At 38.6% G+C, this 16980-nt stretch overlaps 1 protein-coding gene across 1 annotated transcript in view; it reads left to right on the top strand.

Annotated features, from left to right (window-relative positions):
* Window positions 1-14401, top strand: part of usp5 (ubiquitin specific peptidase 5 (isopeptidase T)) — a 66380-nt gene extending 51979 nt beyond the window's left edge. Inside the window, 7 exon segments of the mRNA XM_028809917.2 lie at window positions 581-781; window positions 2826-2969; window positions 3068-3156; window positions 3158-3229; window positions 6684-6828; window positions 7007-7091; window positions 13838-14401. Of these exon segments, the coding sequence (XP_028665750.2) occupies window positions 581-781; window positions 2826-2969; window positions 3068-3156; window positions 3158-3229; window positions 6684-6828; window positions 7007-7091; window positions 13838-13931 (830 nt within the window). The 3' untranslated portion in view covers window positions 13932-14401.
* Window positions 14402-16980: the final 2579 nt, after the last annotated feature.

Below are 16980 nucleotides of genomic sequence, written 5' to 3'. Positions count from 1 at the left end.
CTCATTTCACATTTCATTTCTGTTTGGGTGCCATTGAAGGAAAGAAATGAAGCAATTCAGAGGAAAATTGAGAAGTTCAGGGGAACAAATCTTAAAAAAAACAAGTCAATTAAAATTCATAAGATTTTAATTAGTAGCAAAAACAGGTCACTAATTAAGAAAAGGGTTAGAATGAAAACCTGCAGCCACTGCGCTCCTCCAGGAGCGGAGTTGGGGACCCCGATATACAATTAATGTAGGATAATCAACAAAAGAGTACCATGTTTCTATAGGCACTATCCAAAGTTGCAGTTGGACTGTGGAAAGAATCTCTGCTTCTGCCTCTCTGAACTTATCTTCAGACAGCAATAGCGTTTCCCACTGTACATATACACATTCATGTGTTCTTCATATTGCCAAATGAACCCAAAACTCAACCAAGAAGCAAGGTCCCTCTCTGCTGAAAGAGCCATATTTACCAGAGAGAGAAAAAAATGAGGGTTTGAAAAATGGATGGATGAGTAAATGAGAATAAAAGTACATCGTGTTGTTTAGTTAACCTGAAGCCTAATTAATTGGCCTTTTTTTCTGCTCTTCTCAGATGTCTCCATCGAGATGCCAGATACATTGGACATTAGTTCCCTTCAGGGAGTGGGGTTGCAGCCAGGAGAGGAAGAGCTGCCTGATATGGCTCCACCCCCTTTGATGACTCCAGATATCGAGGTCAAAGGTAGCCTGGGTGGTTTCCATAGCAACACTGAGGAAGACGACTCCCTCTGCTCTCCGCTGTTTTCTCCTACCTGTTAGTCTCTATCTCTCTTGCATCTGTTTATTCTTTTTCTTCTCTTTATTACCATTTTCTCTTGTCTCTTTTGTTTTCCTCTGTGTATTTTGCATTTATTTCCATTTCTGAAAAATGTATTGACTCCTCTTTCTTTTCATGCTCAGTCTTTTATTATTGACAATGAATTTTGCTTCATGAGTAACTAATGCAATTACAGTCGTGGCTGAAATTATCAGCACCCCTGGAACTTTCCTTGAAAATGCAGCGTTTCTCCGAGAAAATTGTTGCAATTACAAATGTTTTGGTATACACATGTTTATTTCCTTTATGTGCATTGGAACAACACAAAAAAACAGAGGGGAAAAAAAAAAGCCAAATCTGACCTCATTTCACACAAATCTCAAAAACCGGGCTGGACAAAATTATTGGCACCCTCTACTTAATATTTGGTTGCAAACCCTTTGGAAAAAATAACTGAAATCAAGTGCTTCCTATAACCATCAACAAGCTTGTTACACCTCTCAACTGGAATTTCCGACCACTCTTCTTTTGCAAACTGGTCAAGGTTTCTCAGATTTGAAGGGCGCCTTCTCCCAACAGCAATTTTGAGATCTCTCCATAAGTGTTCAATCGGATTTAGATCCGGACTCATTGCTGGCCACTTCAGAACTCTCCAGCGCTTTGTCTTCAGCCATTTCTGGGTGCTTTTAGAGGTATGTTTGGGGTCATTGTCCTGCTGGAACACCCATGACCTCTGACGCAGACGCAGCTTTCTGACACTGGGCCCTACATTGCTCCCCAATATCTTTTGGTAGTCTTCAGATTTCATGATGCCTTGCACACAGTCAAGGCATCCAGTGCCAGAGGCAGCAAAACATCCCCAAATCATCTTAGAACCTCCACCATGTTTGACTGTAGGTACTGTGTTCTTTTCTTCGTAGGCCTCATTCCATTTTCTGTAAACAGTAGAATGACGAGCTTTACCAAAAAGCTCTACCTTGCTCTCATCTGTCCACAAGACGTTCACCCAGAAGGATTTTGGCTTCCTCAAGTACACTTTGGCAAACTCCAGTCTGGCTTTTTTATGTTTCTGTGTCAGCAGTGGGGTCCTCCTGGCTCTCCTGCCATAGCATTTCATTTCATTTAGATGTTGATGGATAGTTCGAGCTGACACTGTTGCACCCTGAGTCTGCAGAACAGCTTGAATATGTTTTGAAGTTGATTGGGGTTGTTTATCCACCATTCGGACTATCCTTCGTTGCAGTCTTTTATCAATTTTTCTCTTCCGTCCACATCCAGGGAGATTAGCTACAGTGCCATGTGTTGTGAATGTCTTGATTTATGTTGCGCACAGTGGACAAAGGAACATGAAGATCTCTGGAGATGGACTTGTAGCCTTGAGATTGTTGATATTTCTCCACAATTTTTTGTTCTCAAGTCCTCGGACAATTCTCTGCTCTTCTTTCTGTTCTCCATGCTTAGTGTCGCACACTCAGACATAACAACAGAAAGGTTGAGTCAACTTTTCTCCATTTTAACTGGCTTCAGGTGTGATTGCTATATTGCCAGCACCTGTTTCTTGCCACAAGTGAGTTCAAACGAGCATCATATGCTTGAAATAAAATGATTTACCCACAATTTTGAAAGGGTGCCAATAATTTTGTCCGGCCCATTTTTGGAGTTCTGTGTGACATGATGTCAGATTTGGCTTTTTTTTCTCGGTTTTTTGTGTTGTTCAAATGCACATAAAGGAAATAAACATGTATATACAAAAACATTTGTAATTGTAATAATTTTCTGGGAGAAATGGTGCATTTTCTGGGAAAATTGCTGGGGTGCCAATAATTTCGGCCATGACTGTATGTGTTATCTCAGAAGATTTACAAATTTGCAAAGCAAAAGGGGATTTGTCCTGTGATATAACAAAAAAAAAAATGTTATGGGAGTTTTTCATTTTTGCCTCTATTTTAGCATTAATAAGTCATTTTAATCAATTGAGTTTTCTGCATTTTCTGTTCTTAACAAAAATTTCTTATGTACTGTGTTTATACGTCCTCTCTAGCTCCTGTGCTTGATGAATCAGTTGTCACTCAGCTAGCTGAAATGGGTTTTCCTCTAGATGCCTGCCGTAAGGCTGTATTTTTTACTGGGAACAGTGGGGCAGAAGCTGCCATGAACTGGGTGATGTCTCACATGGATGATCCAGGTAAGCAAGTTCCTTTGTTCATATGAGGATTGTGTTTCTTCTTAAGTACACTACTTGTTGATAAATTTTTAATTTGTTATGGCTGTTTTATATTGCAGATTTTGCAGCACCACTTGTTTTACCTGGCTCTGGTTCTGCTCCTTTGGATACCCCCACATCTCAGACAACACCAGAACCACCCCCCGTCTGAGGAACATTTAGCTACTATCATCTCTATGGGTTTTTCACGTGATCAGGCATCACGTGCACTAAGAGCCACGGTGAATATTATCAGTTTGTCACAAGTTTTTTTTTACTGTATTTAAAGGCAGGGTGTATGGAAGTGTAGGTATGATTTCTTTTGTCCTAAAGCTTAGTTGGCCAAAGGAAAATCCTATGCACATCCTTACATTTCTGCATGGGTTCTTTTTAGGTATGCTGGTTTATTCCCCTGTCTATGTGATATACTTGGTAGGTCGCTGGTGACTATACTTGTACATTAGCACTGCATCCCATCTAGGAACAATTCGTGTCTCGTATCCAGGGCTAGGCTATAACTACCCTTCGACCTACAATTGAGTATGTGAGCTTATAAATAGGAGAGAAGGAAATTTGGAAGATTGATTTGTTTTAAATGATAAGAACCATGTGGTTAAGAGCATAAAGTGGTGTGTACTATGTGTTTTCTGTCATTAATGCATGAGAGGTTTTTGGGGGTTTTTTTCAGCTGGGTAGAGCCTGAATACTAATAATAAACTTTATCACAGAAATTACCAAGATGGACTTTTTTTCCTTCATGCTACTCAGCTTTTTTATGGTCACCTGAATGATTCACTGACAAGCATTTGGAAATTAAAATTTTTTTTTTTTTTTTAAAAATGTCATTTGTTTATATAGATAACATTCTCATACACATCGGACTCCAGTCCTTAGAGAATGACAGCAGAGCCACTCATTTGTTTACCCTGAATGCTCAGTTGGGCAATTAGTTAGTGCTGTAGTCTCTAGACACTGAAGAATCCAATTATGATAACACATGAATGCCATGTAAACAAGTGATCAGTATTTTTTAAATATTATTTTTATTGGTTTTGTTTGAAGAAAATAACATTCTGTACAATCAAGTCAAACTTAACAAACCAAAATTTAACCCCCACCCAAAAGAGAGAGGAAAGCCAATAACCAGAGCAATTCTTTAAAAGCAGCAAAAAAAGGAAGAGTATCCTTTTCCCCAATATAGATGCTTATTCTAATGTTATTTATTAGATCCTGCCATATTTTTAAAAAGTTTTGAACAGATCCTCTAAGTGAGAATTTTATTTTTTTCCAATTTCAATTAACACAAGTTACCCACTGACTTTAAAGTGATGGGGTGGGATTCTTCCAGTTGAGCAGGATAAGTCTACCTGCTAGTAGTGAGGTAAAGGCAATTAGTTTGTTTGTCCTATTCCACTTTAAGCCCTTCTGGGAGTCCACCAAACACAACTGTTAATAGGTAAGGAGTGATTGTGACACCAAGGCTGTCTGAGAGGCATTCAAAGATTTTTATCCAAAGTTATGTTAGTGTACACCCAAAACATTTGGCCCAGCGAGGCTGGTGCTAGACTGCAACATTCACAGGTTGAATGTAGCCCTGGATACATTTTTTAGCAACAAGATAAATGTGCTTAGTAAAAGATTTTAAGTTGAATAATTGAATGCTTTGCGCGTATGGAGATAGAGAGAGTGTATTCTATGTGTAGCAAAGGAGAGGACTTTAATATGTTTTTATGTATTATAGAATAGGTGGGAGTGAGGAAAATCTGGCCGGTTCTGTTTAGCAAAGTTTCTGATTTGAAAGTAGTAGAAAAGTTGTGTTGATGGGAAGTTATATTTGAAGCGTAATTGTTTGTAGGATGCAAAGACATTATCTATATACAAATCAAATGTTTTAATCCTTGACATATTCCAAACATTTAATACTGTGTAGGTTTGAGAGAGTAGAAAAAGGTGATTATCATGTAGAGGTGCAACAGATAAAAGCTTCTCTGTCTTGAAGTGCTTTCTGCATTGGTTCCATATTCTGAGTGATTGAAGGACAATGGAATTATTAGTATATTGATGACAATTTGTACTTCTACTTCAGATCATTGTAGAGTCGCCCTTTGGATGTGTGGATACTACAAATTCCAAATTGTTATAATTGAATCTAATTTCTTAAAAAAACTATTTGTTAATGTACTGTATGTGGGGATACTTTGAAATAGAAAAAGAAGCTTGGGAAGGATGTTCATCTTGAGAGTGTTGATTCTCCCTGCTAATATGAGATGGTGGGTAGACATCTTATTTAATTTTTTCCATGCAGAAAGCAAAATTTTGTTGAAAAAGAGCTTTATATTTACTTGTGATGTTCACCCCTAGGTATTAAAACTGACCTGCTAAGATAAATAGGAAGGTGCCCTGTCTAATATTGTGTGCTAGAGAGTTCACTGCAAAAAGAATAGATAATAGTCCTTCACTTTCCTTCTGTATCTACCAGCACAGCTAGTTTGCCACTGAGCACTTTACATTCTGACTTTGCAATCGTTGCTTTGTGATCAGTATGGTTTTCATTTGACTTCAAGCTTTTGAAAAGGGGGCATTTTTCTAAATGGTTCTCCTGCTAGTTCTCTAAGCAAGTAATACATATATTGTGGGTGACCCTTTTCTGCTTTTTGGGTATACTGTATATATTCATCGATCTGTCTGTGTTTTAACACCTATTTAATTCTTTCAGGGTGGTTGTCAACTTATGTCTACACATAGGGTTGAGGGGGATATCGACCATTAGTCAACATACAGGGGTAGAGGGTGGTAATCCGCTGTAAACGTTGACAAAACATGCTGCTAAGTTATAGTTTGACTCTCTTTGCTAGCAATATGCTGCTTACAGAATGTGTTCCACTGGTGCTGCTGTTTCAGGCCTCTGTTTCTACTACTGTGACCGCTGCCACCAGCCGCAGGCAGCTGTGGCCGGCTGGCTACACAAAGACAGCTGATGGTGGCTGGCTTTGCAAATACAGCTGCCCATGGCTGCACAAAAACAGCTGCCCACGTGAATGTGAAGTGACAAACACAGTGACATTTGTCATAAATATTTTATGTTGATTTGTGTAAAACCATTGCTTTGCGTGCTTTTCAGAAAACTGAGATTTTTTTGGATAAAAATATTCAGCCTTGGGCCAAAATTGAAAAAATATAATTAGCCCGCAAAGAGTTAATGATCAAAGACCTGATGCCTGTCCAAGTATGACTGGAGTATGGCAGAAACTAAATCTAGTTGTGCTATTGATCAGTCACAGAGCACATTCATGCTCATACCTGCACTTGCAAAAACAGAGGTAATTTAGAGTATCTGTTAAATGTAATGCCTTGGTATAGTGGAGAAAAAGAAAATTTTGAATTTTCTCTTTACCTAACAAACAAGCCTTTGGGATATGCTAGAGAACCTGGGGAAATAAAATCAAATGGACAAGAAGATAATGTGTAAAGTGCACTAGAGTGTCGGCCAGGATTTTAATTAAGTCTCTAGGAGCCATGAAGCTGCAGGGCAAATTACAGTGCTACCTTCCCACCCATACTGTATATAACAATGATCCCAAAATATTGGCATTTTATTTATTTGTATTTATTTATGCTTAGAGACAAATGTAGAAACTGATTAGCTTCAAATATTTTATGCAATTGATTTTTATTTCTTAATCTGTTTATTCTTAGAGCAATTCTTTGGATCGAGCTGTTGACTGGATTTTCAGCCATATTGATGATTTAGATGCTATGGACATCTCAGAAGGTCGATCTGCAGCAGAGTCCGTTTCTGAGTCTGTGCCTGTAGGACCACGTGTGCGGGATGGGCCTGGCAGTGAGTGTGCTTTTATCTTCTTTATTCATATGTGCAAAATGTGTCCTTTGGCCACAACTGAAGTGAACATAGTAGAAAGTAAAAATTAATTTGTAATATTTATTGTGCCTGCAAGTCTGTAATAGTTTTTAATGTATTGCTTAATTGACTAAATGCCACTTGCCCCCTTTGTTTTCAGGGTATGAACTCTTTGCCTTCATTAGCCATATGGGCACATCCACAATGTGTGGTCACTATGTCTGCCATATCCGCAAGGATGGGAGGTGAGTGAAGATGTGCAATGTTTTTCAATGTTGGTCAAATAAAAGTAGACCACCCAGTTTTTAAAAACTACTAGGAAAAGCGCAAGTATATTTTAAAATGTAAAACTTCTGTCTGTTTGTACAATTTAACCAATGTCAACTTGTTTTTATTTATCAGTTTTTCTCATTAAATCAAAAACAAAATAACGGGGAAATAACAATTAACAATCATAAGATATAAAGAACCCAGACTACCCTGTTCCAGCCTGAGCCAAGAGAAAATCCCAGTCGTCAGAAAATAGGAGTAGTTAAGAGATCATAATAAGGCCACTATAGCAAAACAAAAAAGCAATAGTTATTCAGTTAAGCACCTTGAGCGTGGGAAAGACACTATATAAATAAAATTTATTGTTGTTATTTATTATTATTAGGGTGCTACAGTAAACCAGGTGTGACCAGTAAGGGGTGTTGGAGCACTGCAAACCCCTGACACAACCACCATGACACAAGTCTTGGTATAATAAAAAGGTTTATATAAACCAAATACCTTACAAAGGCTTTGCAGGTCACCACAATATCAGGTTTTTTTTTTTCTCCTTTCATTCCTTCTGTCAAGCTTCTTCCAGCTGACTCTGACTTCCCTGGCTGAGTTTGAATGGCATCTTTTATCTATGACCCAGGAGTACTTGGAAACAATTCCGGGTCAAGTGAAGTCCCCGAAATTAGGGACTCTGAATCCTGGCAGCCCCCATGGCACCCAACAAGGCTGCTCCATGGGACTACAGATCCCTGCGCGCCCTGTGGGTGTCTGTGTGGTGATCACTACCCAGGTATGCTACCATTTTGCATATTGTGGAAGAAAATATTCCAGAATGCTCATTTTCCCTGGACCTTTCATTGCACTGGTCTCTCACCCGGGTCGGGATCCTTGATCAGTCTTGGTTGGGATGCTAGTCCGTGTATGCCGTCTGATTACGCGAGATATAAACAGTTGTGCATCAGTTTCCCATGTGTCAATTGAATTGCTACAGCCATGCATACTGCAAATAATGCAAGCTGGATAGAAAGAAGACTGACAATTGTCCACAATAACACTCTAGGTACCTTCATGTAGGAGGCAAGAATTAATTTAGTTACTAGAGTACCGAGACAGATAATTTATGTTGAGGAGGTATAAACGGAAGCATGTAGAGGTCTAAAAGAAAGATATGAAGCAAAATAGGAATATTTGAAGAAAGAAAAAAAGTAATAGACTACATACAGGTGTCCAAAAGAAAGAAATGGGAGGGCAGTACCGGAACATGTGGAGAAAAGTTCTGGGTAAACCAAGGGGACATAATTGAGAAAATAGATCAGGATGAGGCTCATCAGGTTACTCTTATGGGTGAATAAGATAAAGTTCATGCAGAATTCTGAATTGATTACAAAAATGAAATAAATTTTGTATGTAAAACTTTTTTAAACACATCATTAACTGCCATATGTGACATTTACTCACTCAGTCAAATACCATGATAAATTCAGTGTGACAATGCAGAATTTTCTGTTTACTGTTTAAAAAAAAAAAAAAAAAGTCTTCAGTGGTTTGCAGGATTAAATCAATTTCCTCATACAGAAACTTTAGGGAAAGTAACAACAGACTCAAGTCCCTGAATCTCTGCCTGAAATATGCTTTTATTGGTGAAGGGCAATTTTGAAACCAAGAATAGCTGGTTCCAAATAAACCAACAAATCTGACTTTCTCACCTGACACCGTATGCAAGTGTCCATGAATGGAGCTGCTGAACTGGGCAGACGTTGTAATATGACTGAGTATCATTTTTTGGGATCAGAATTTCTTTTGGAGCTTAAATACTAATCATTTGAATACTATAGTTTTGTTCCATTGCTAAATAAAATCCTAAACAAAAAATAACCTTCCTGAAGGGAAAGATGCTGAAATGAGTGATGCATGGCTCTTTACTGTCACCCAAAACAATACTTTACAAACAGATACAACAAATTAAATAAAATAACTCCGCACAGAGAGGAGTGCATACACTCATTGTGCCATTAGCACACAAACCCATATTTTGTATGTCAACTCATCAGAAGTGTTTACTACATTTTAAAGCAAGCCAAATGCATTTTTGCTTGTTAAGTTTAATAAAGTACTCATCTATAAGCATAGTGAAGTGTAAATACAATTATACATTATTTTATACGATTTAAAGAATTGTAGCAAATTATAATAAAAAAATTACAAAGAATGCATATCTATGAAAAAGGATAAACACCCTGCTAAAGCATACTGAGAATAAAATCAACTGAAAGCGCCAGTGGAATTAGTCTTTGTTTTGCTGTAATTTAATTCATTGATGCATTCCCAGTATATCTCTTTATTGTTCAGGATTCAAAATGGTTGTTAGTTCAGATTTGAATTTTGAAAACTTCTGGAATTCCGTAAAGTTTCAGACAGCGTCCAATATTTCACGTCTTTTTCTTTTTTTTTTCTTTTTTTTTTTTTTTTAAACTAATAAGTGAAACTACTTTAGGTGCCAGTTTATCATTTTGGTTATTAAAAAGTAAGACTCATACAACTTCAATTTTAACTTCGTCATGCATGAAATTCCTGTGTCTCCGTATCCTACCCTGAAAAACCTAAAGCAGCTGCAAATTGAGAAAGTTTCCTAGTGAGTGCTTTCTTTATAAAGTGCAACACTTAAAGCAAGATACAGTACTTGTGAATTTAATAATAATTCTTTGCATTTATATAGCGCTTTTCTCACTACTCAAAGCATTCAGCAATTGCAGGTTAAGGGCCTTGCTCAAGGGCCCAACAGAGCAGAGTCTCTTTTGGCATTTACGGGATTCGAACCGGCAACCTTCCGATTGCCAATGCAGATCCCTAGCCTCAGAGCCACCACTCCGCCATTTATCAAGTATCAGAAACTCCTGTAAGTACATTGTGGTTTCTGAATTGCAGGCACACTTGAATGAAACCTTCAAAGGTAGAAAAAGGAAAACAGTGAGGTGAATGTTTCTTTATTCCCTTACTTGGCTGAAATAACTTTTTCTTAATGTAACAACTAAAGCTCCTTTCAACTGTGATAAGTGAATGAAAAAATGCATATATATATATATATAATTCACTAAACAGCCGACAGAGCACGCAAGACAGCCATGGGATACGCACGACATAGCCATGCCCGCCAACTCACAGAGCCCCGCCCACCAACTCTTAGACCATGGGACGAGAACACCTGCTGACCTGCCCGCCCGTCTGACTGTTACCAGCATTCACTGCAATGTACTGGAGTGTAAAAATATCGCAACTGCTAAGCTTTCAGCCACGTAAGATTGAGCATTAACAGGTCTGTGATGCCCTTAGATGTCCGGGGCTGCATGCGCACTACCCTGAATGGATCAACATGTGTCTACCCGGCGCTGAGAGGCGTGGGAAAGCCGTTGAACCCCATTCGTGATGGGGACCAGAACTTGCAATTGTTCCCCACGAACGATGAATTCCCAGTAAGTGCAGGTCATAAGCTCGCACAGATTAAGTCCCTGCTCGTTGTACACACCGCCCGTCGCTACTACCAATTGGATGGTTTATTGAGGTCCTCGGATCGGCCCTGCCACGGTCGCTCACGGTCTCTGGCGGATCGCCAAGAAGACGATCAAACTTGACTATCTAGAGGAAGTAAAAGTCGTAATTCCGTAGGTGAACCTGCGGAAGGATCATTACCGGTTGTGCCGACCCATCATTGGATGGTTAGGACCTGAAACCTCTCGGGCCCGCTTCCCCTTCCTCTCTTCCCCCCGTTCCACCCTCCGCGCTTGAATCTCCACTATACACTAACACTTCTACCTCTCCAGGATATGGACAGTTGTATGTTTTTGATACGGCGCAAGCTACTGAAGTACGCTTACAAAATAAAGCAAACTCTGCATGCAGCGAAAATGTACTTCTCCAGCTAGATTCCATGCTCAGAACCATCAACCCCTTCGCTAAATCCTACAAACACATGCATGGAATCGCTCAGTCCAATCCAACAGCATCTGTACGAATGGTTTTCAAGGAAACCCCTAGGCAGGATTTACGACGATACAATGCCCCAACATGTCACACTGATGTTGCAGCGATTTTTTTCGGAGAAGATGGCGAACTGCCTGCCAAAAGGGACATTTGCATCTATCCCATAGGTAACTCCTGTAAACAGATTTCCATGCTCAATATGAATTGCGATCCTTTGGTTTACCCACTTTTATTCCCTTACGGAGACATTGGCTGGCACAAAGATTTACAACATGTTCCCGATAAAAGAACCGCCAAGCGAATAAGGCTTACTCAATGCCAATTTTACGCGTACAGATTAGCAATGAGGAATACATTTAGTATTTTGCACTCCAGCGGCAAACTATTCCAACAGTACATCGTAGATGCGTATGTTAAAACAGAGGGCACGCTTCTCAACTATCTCAGATTACATCAACAAGATCTGCGCGTGGAACAATACAAAGGATTATCAGACACACTGCAAGCAAACGCTGAAGATAACAACGTACGTGTAGGTAAATGATCATATTACCATCCACATTTCCAGGAAGTCCAAGATACATGCAACAAAACTAAACTATCAGGATGCCATGGCCATAGTACATAAACTCGGAAAGCCTGATTTATTTATCACTTTCACATGTAATCCTGCTTGGCCGGAAATTCTAGATGCACTGTCGGATATCCAAAGACCAGAGCACAGACCTGATACCAGTCTTCAGCCATGGTCAGTTGTATGTGGCTTTTTCTATTGTTAGATCTTTCGACTCATTATCTGTCTTCTCCACCAAAACACCTGTGCACAACTGCATCTTTCAAGAAGTATTTATTTCTTCTTGACTTCTGAATTCCTTTCTCACCGTTTTCCGTTCCTATTCTTACACCGTCGTATGCTACAGCGGGCATCGGCTAGTCCTTATTAGTTTTGTAAACATCCTTTTTAGAAATGTCATCACAGCTTTATATATCGGAGGGTAATATTCAGTCCTCATAGCTTTAAGCAGTCAGGTCCCATAGCTGAGTGGCCAGTGCTACCAGTACTTTCTTGGAGCTAGTTGTCCAGTCCAGGTATCGCTTTTATATATACATTATAGAAAAATTTTTGCTGTGATCTCTTTGATTATTTAAGTTCAAATTAAATGTTGGTTTGTAATTAACATAGGATTGGAAATACAGTGATCCCTCCTCCATCGCGGAGGTTGCGTTCCAGAACTCCCCGCGAAAGGTGAAAATCCGCGAAGTAAAAACCATATGTTTATATGGTTATTTTTATATTGTCATGCTTGGGTCACAGATTTGCGCAGAAACACAGGAGGTTGTAGAGAGACAGGAACGTTATTCAAACACTGCAAACAAACATTTGTCTTTTTCAAAAGTTTAAACGTACTCCATGACAAGACAGAGATGACAGTTCCGTCTCACAATTAAAAGAATGCAAACATATCTTCCTCTTCAAAGGAGTGCGCATCAGGAGCAGAGACTATCAGAAAGAGAGAGGAAAGCAAACAAATCAATAGGGCTGTTTGGCTTTTAAGTATGCGAAGCACTGTGCGGGAAGCATATCACTTGACAAAGAAGCTGCAAGTAAGCCCAGCAAGAAAGGGAGCAATGTGAAGGTAGTCTTTCTGCATTTTTTAGAGGTGCGTCCGTATCCTCTAGGGGTGCAAACAGCCCCCCTGCTCACACCCCCTTCGTCAGAAGCAGAGAATGTCAGAGCAAGAGAGAGAGAAAAGCAAAGAATCAAAAATCAACAGGTGCTGTTTGTGCTTTTAAGTATGCGAAGCACCGTGCGGGAAGCATATCGCACAACAAAGTAACAAGTAAGCCCAGCAAGGAAGTGAGCAATGTGAAGGTAATCTTTCAGCGTTTTTTTAAGGAGCGTCCGTATCCTCTAGGGGTGCGAACAGCCCCTCTGCTCACAATATATTTGAGGAGTTTTATTTAATACATAATACGTGCTGTGATTGGGTAGCTTCTCAGCCATCTGCCAATAGGGTCCCTTTTATGAAATCAACTGGGCAAACCAACTGAGGAAGCATGTACCAGAAATTAAAAGACCCATTGTCCACTGAAACCCATGAACCAGCGAAAAATCCGCAATATATATTTAAATATGCTTACTTATAAAATCCGCAATAGAGTGAAGCCGTGAAAGTCGAAGCGCGATATAGCAAGGGATTACTGTATTTGTTTGCTATTCATGTGAGATACATATTAGGTACGGCTTATAATTCATCATCTACATCCAGTGCAGTGCCCCTGGCTTTTGCTGTTACCCTCATAAATGTTAAGACCAAAAGAATCACATTTATTCCTCTCTATCCCTAGAAACCTATAAGACATTCTCGGTCTTTTTGCTTCTCAAGTCTTGACACCTTTCTGTAGCTATCTCAAACCCTCTTTATTACCCATTCTCCAAATCTTCAAGATGCACCTTTTTTGTATTACATTTCATAACTGCTTTCTTGGTTGTTATCTATGGCATAATTTTGAATTTTCCTTTTTTGATGCAGTATTTTGTGAACTTTATTATGAGTATAATTACGCCATATGCATTATTTTGTTTTAGAATATTAGAATTTTCTTCTTGTATGAGATCAAAAACAAGCTTCTTTGTTATGCAGGGTACTAATATATTGTCTATTTTCTGAACCATGTCTTCCAGTTACGTCATTAAAATAACATGAAAACTAGTCCATTGCTAATTAACTTTTTGTTTCTGTTTTAGATGGGTGATTTTCAATGACCAGAAAGTTTGTGCCTCTGAAAAACCCCCCAAAGATTTGGGCTATATTTATTTCTACCAAAGAATTAACAGTTAAGAAGAAGGGTTATGGATTGGGGCAGTCACTTTCGCAACTTTGTGAGAAGTGGGAGACCAGCCACCTGCACCATAGCTGGCTTGATGAAAAATATCTATGCTATGTTGTGTCTTCGGAGAAAGTGATTTTTCTCTTGAAGGTAGCAGGATTGGGACACTTTCAATGGAAAATAAATTGTATAGCTGCTATGTTGAAATAGATTGTGACAAATGCAGCAGTGCTGTCAATGTATTTGCACAAACATAAATACTTGTGTTTGCTGACATGCTTTTTATGAATGGTGTATAAACAAGGCTGCTTACCCATATTTCCCCAAAGGCTCACCGTATCGAGTTTGACCACTGCTGAGGATGTCGACAGTGTTCAAGCCCCAGCAATGTCATCATTAACAATCAAATAGAAATGTTTTTTAAATATGGATGTTTTTTGGTGGAGGACTGAAAAACCTAAAATAAAATACACTGCTCAAACAGGTATTGTATGTGTTCCTTCTGGAGGGGTTGGTACATAAATGGTGTCACATTAGTTACATTACAGTACACATTCTGAACAGGATAAGATGTGGTGACATTTAATCCATATAGGATCTCCGTATAAATACTTGGGTATATGTTCTTCAATAGAACTGAATCAGACCAGTCCGATGTAATGTTTAATCTGTAACTGTTAGAGTTTTGTTGCAGTATTCCCAACAAGCTGCCATTGCCAGACAGCAAACTTATACATTGACTGAGTAAATAATTGACTATTACATCCTGTTTAACCAATTGCTATATTTTTTATTTATTTCTTTTATGAAACCGTTCCAACCATTTATGTAAATGTAAACTTTTAACAAGCACTTAGAGAAATGTGAATGTGTAGCAAGATGCTTCTGTTTCTAACATAACATTATAATCTATTCGGTCCGCTGTTGCAATTAAAAAATGTAATCTTGATTAATCGTAAAATTAACTGCATATTAATTGCAATTTACTGTATCATATTTTCTTCAAGCATATTAACATTTTTCTATAAAGTAGAAATATGATTATTTTTTAATATAAAACAGCTTGAATATTCATTTGCCTATATATATTAAGTAATTCTAGTTACTTTATTGAACAATTTTGTGTAACAGAAACAATACCCAGTAGTAGTCAGTGGTTTGCACCCATGTATATGGAGACGCTGGTGTGGTGCTATGCTCCTTCTCACCCACTTAGCTCTGTCAATGAACAGCATCTGGTGATGCCACCTCAGCAAGGCATCAAACTTCAATTCGGAATATTTTGATATGTAGACCTTTGTTAGTAGAACAAGCTGCCCAACTCCAAAAAAAAACTGCCAATTTCCTCAAATTATTTAAGAAGCGATTGAAAACTCCACTGTTCTGTGAGTATCTGTCAGATCGGTAAGGCATGTTTTTTTGCTCTATGGATATCTGTCATTTTGTTAATTGGTCATTTTTTGTTATGCTAGCTTTCTAGCTCTTCACTTGTGGTGATCAAGTTTTAGAACTATCCTGCTACACTTGTTCAGAATAGCACCAAGATGGTTTTTATTCAATTTTGTTGACCTCCTTTGTAAGTTTCTTTGTAAGAAAATATCTGCTCAGAAAATAAATGTAAATATAAAATAATTCTTAATATGAAAATATTTGCTCATAAAATAAGTGTAAATTTAAATAGTCTTAACCTAGGGCCCAAATGGAGGGAAACATCAGCAAGATCAATTTGCAATAATTCTTGCCTAGTTTTATTGGTTATAGTATAATATAGGATAATTTAGACCAAAGTAGGCAGCATACAATTAATCAAACAACAACATCCCATGTCTGCTTTGGGAGAAGTGTGAGTGAGGTATAAGGAATCAATTGGTTGCATTCTGTGTCATCTGCTCTGAGATGGGTAGCAGCTGCATTGTGCTGTTTCAGGTCAGATATCCTTCCATTGGTAACCGAAAAATCTCGATGGCAAGTGTATTCATCACCAGGAACAGGGTGACCCACTGAAATTCTGTCTCCCACACCTATACCACAACGGCCTCTTACATTTTCACAGGCAGTGTTGCTTGAGCAGACATCACTGCATATAGCATCTTGTTCTGGATGTTCCGCCTATACTGCTTGATGTTACCGTTTTTTTGTTTTTTTTTTCTTTTTTTAAATCATTAATGTGTGAAAGCAGCATAATGGCAAGGATGATGCCCACACTCCATTTCACTCGGCACGAAAATGAAACTTATTCATTCCATTTGTGTAACTGTTTTGATCTTAATTAATCTCATGTTATTCTCTGCACTTTAAAGAACTAGTGTATAGATGAAACGATGTGTACGAAAAAGTGAGTCAAATTGTGTCCTTCATTGGATCAGTATGGTATGCGGCCTTTTTACAGGAGGCAGCCCTACTTGTGTGTGGATGAAGGTGATGATCAGGGGCTGGTGCTTCTCTACTACTATTAATAGACTTGGACTTGGCCACTGCTTCATTAGCATCATGCAAAGTGTGGTCAAATCAACTAGATTATATTAATGCATTTAGAAGTTGCATTAAAAAAATGTAATCGCAGAATGCATTAATCACATGCCTTAACAGTGATTAATCGGGAACTCTAACAATTATGCTTAATCCATTTTACAGTGGAGCTGGGCAGATCCCAGAAACATCTGGTGGAAAGCTAGAACCAACCTATGACAGGCTTCCAGTCAGTTGCAGTTGAAGGATTCATACATGTGCCGGAGCCCACAATTGCCCTGTTGAAAGCAAACCATAAACACCTAGAGGATGTATGCAGACTCCACATCAACAACAACTTTGAATTGCATTGAATTCCGTCCAAAACCAGTGCGTCTATGCTCATCACTGTGCTACCATGCTGCTGGCTTTTGTTTCAGGTAAATGGAGCTGAAAAGTGTCCCTGATCAGCATGTCGAACTGTATAAGAGAATTAATTTTTCATTTAAACACGAATGTGAGTTTTATCATGGAAATGTTTTTGGGCACAACTCTCCTCATAACATAAAGTCCTTTTACCAATTACACAGATATTTTTTAATGGAGACCCAC

The sequence above is a fragment of the Erpetoichthys calabaricus genome, chromosome 9, assembly GCF_900747795.2.
Source record: "Erpetoichthys calabaricus chromosome 9, fErpCal1.3, whole genome shotgun sequence".
NCBI classification, from domain to species: Eukaryota; Metazoa; Chordata; class Cladistia; order Polypteriformes; family Polypteridae; genus Erpetoichthys; species Erpetoichthys calabaricus.
The sequence above is the reverse complement of the archived record's forward strand: the minus strand, read 5'-3'. Positions and strand labels throughout refer to the sequence as shown.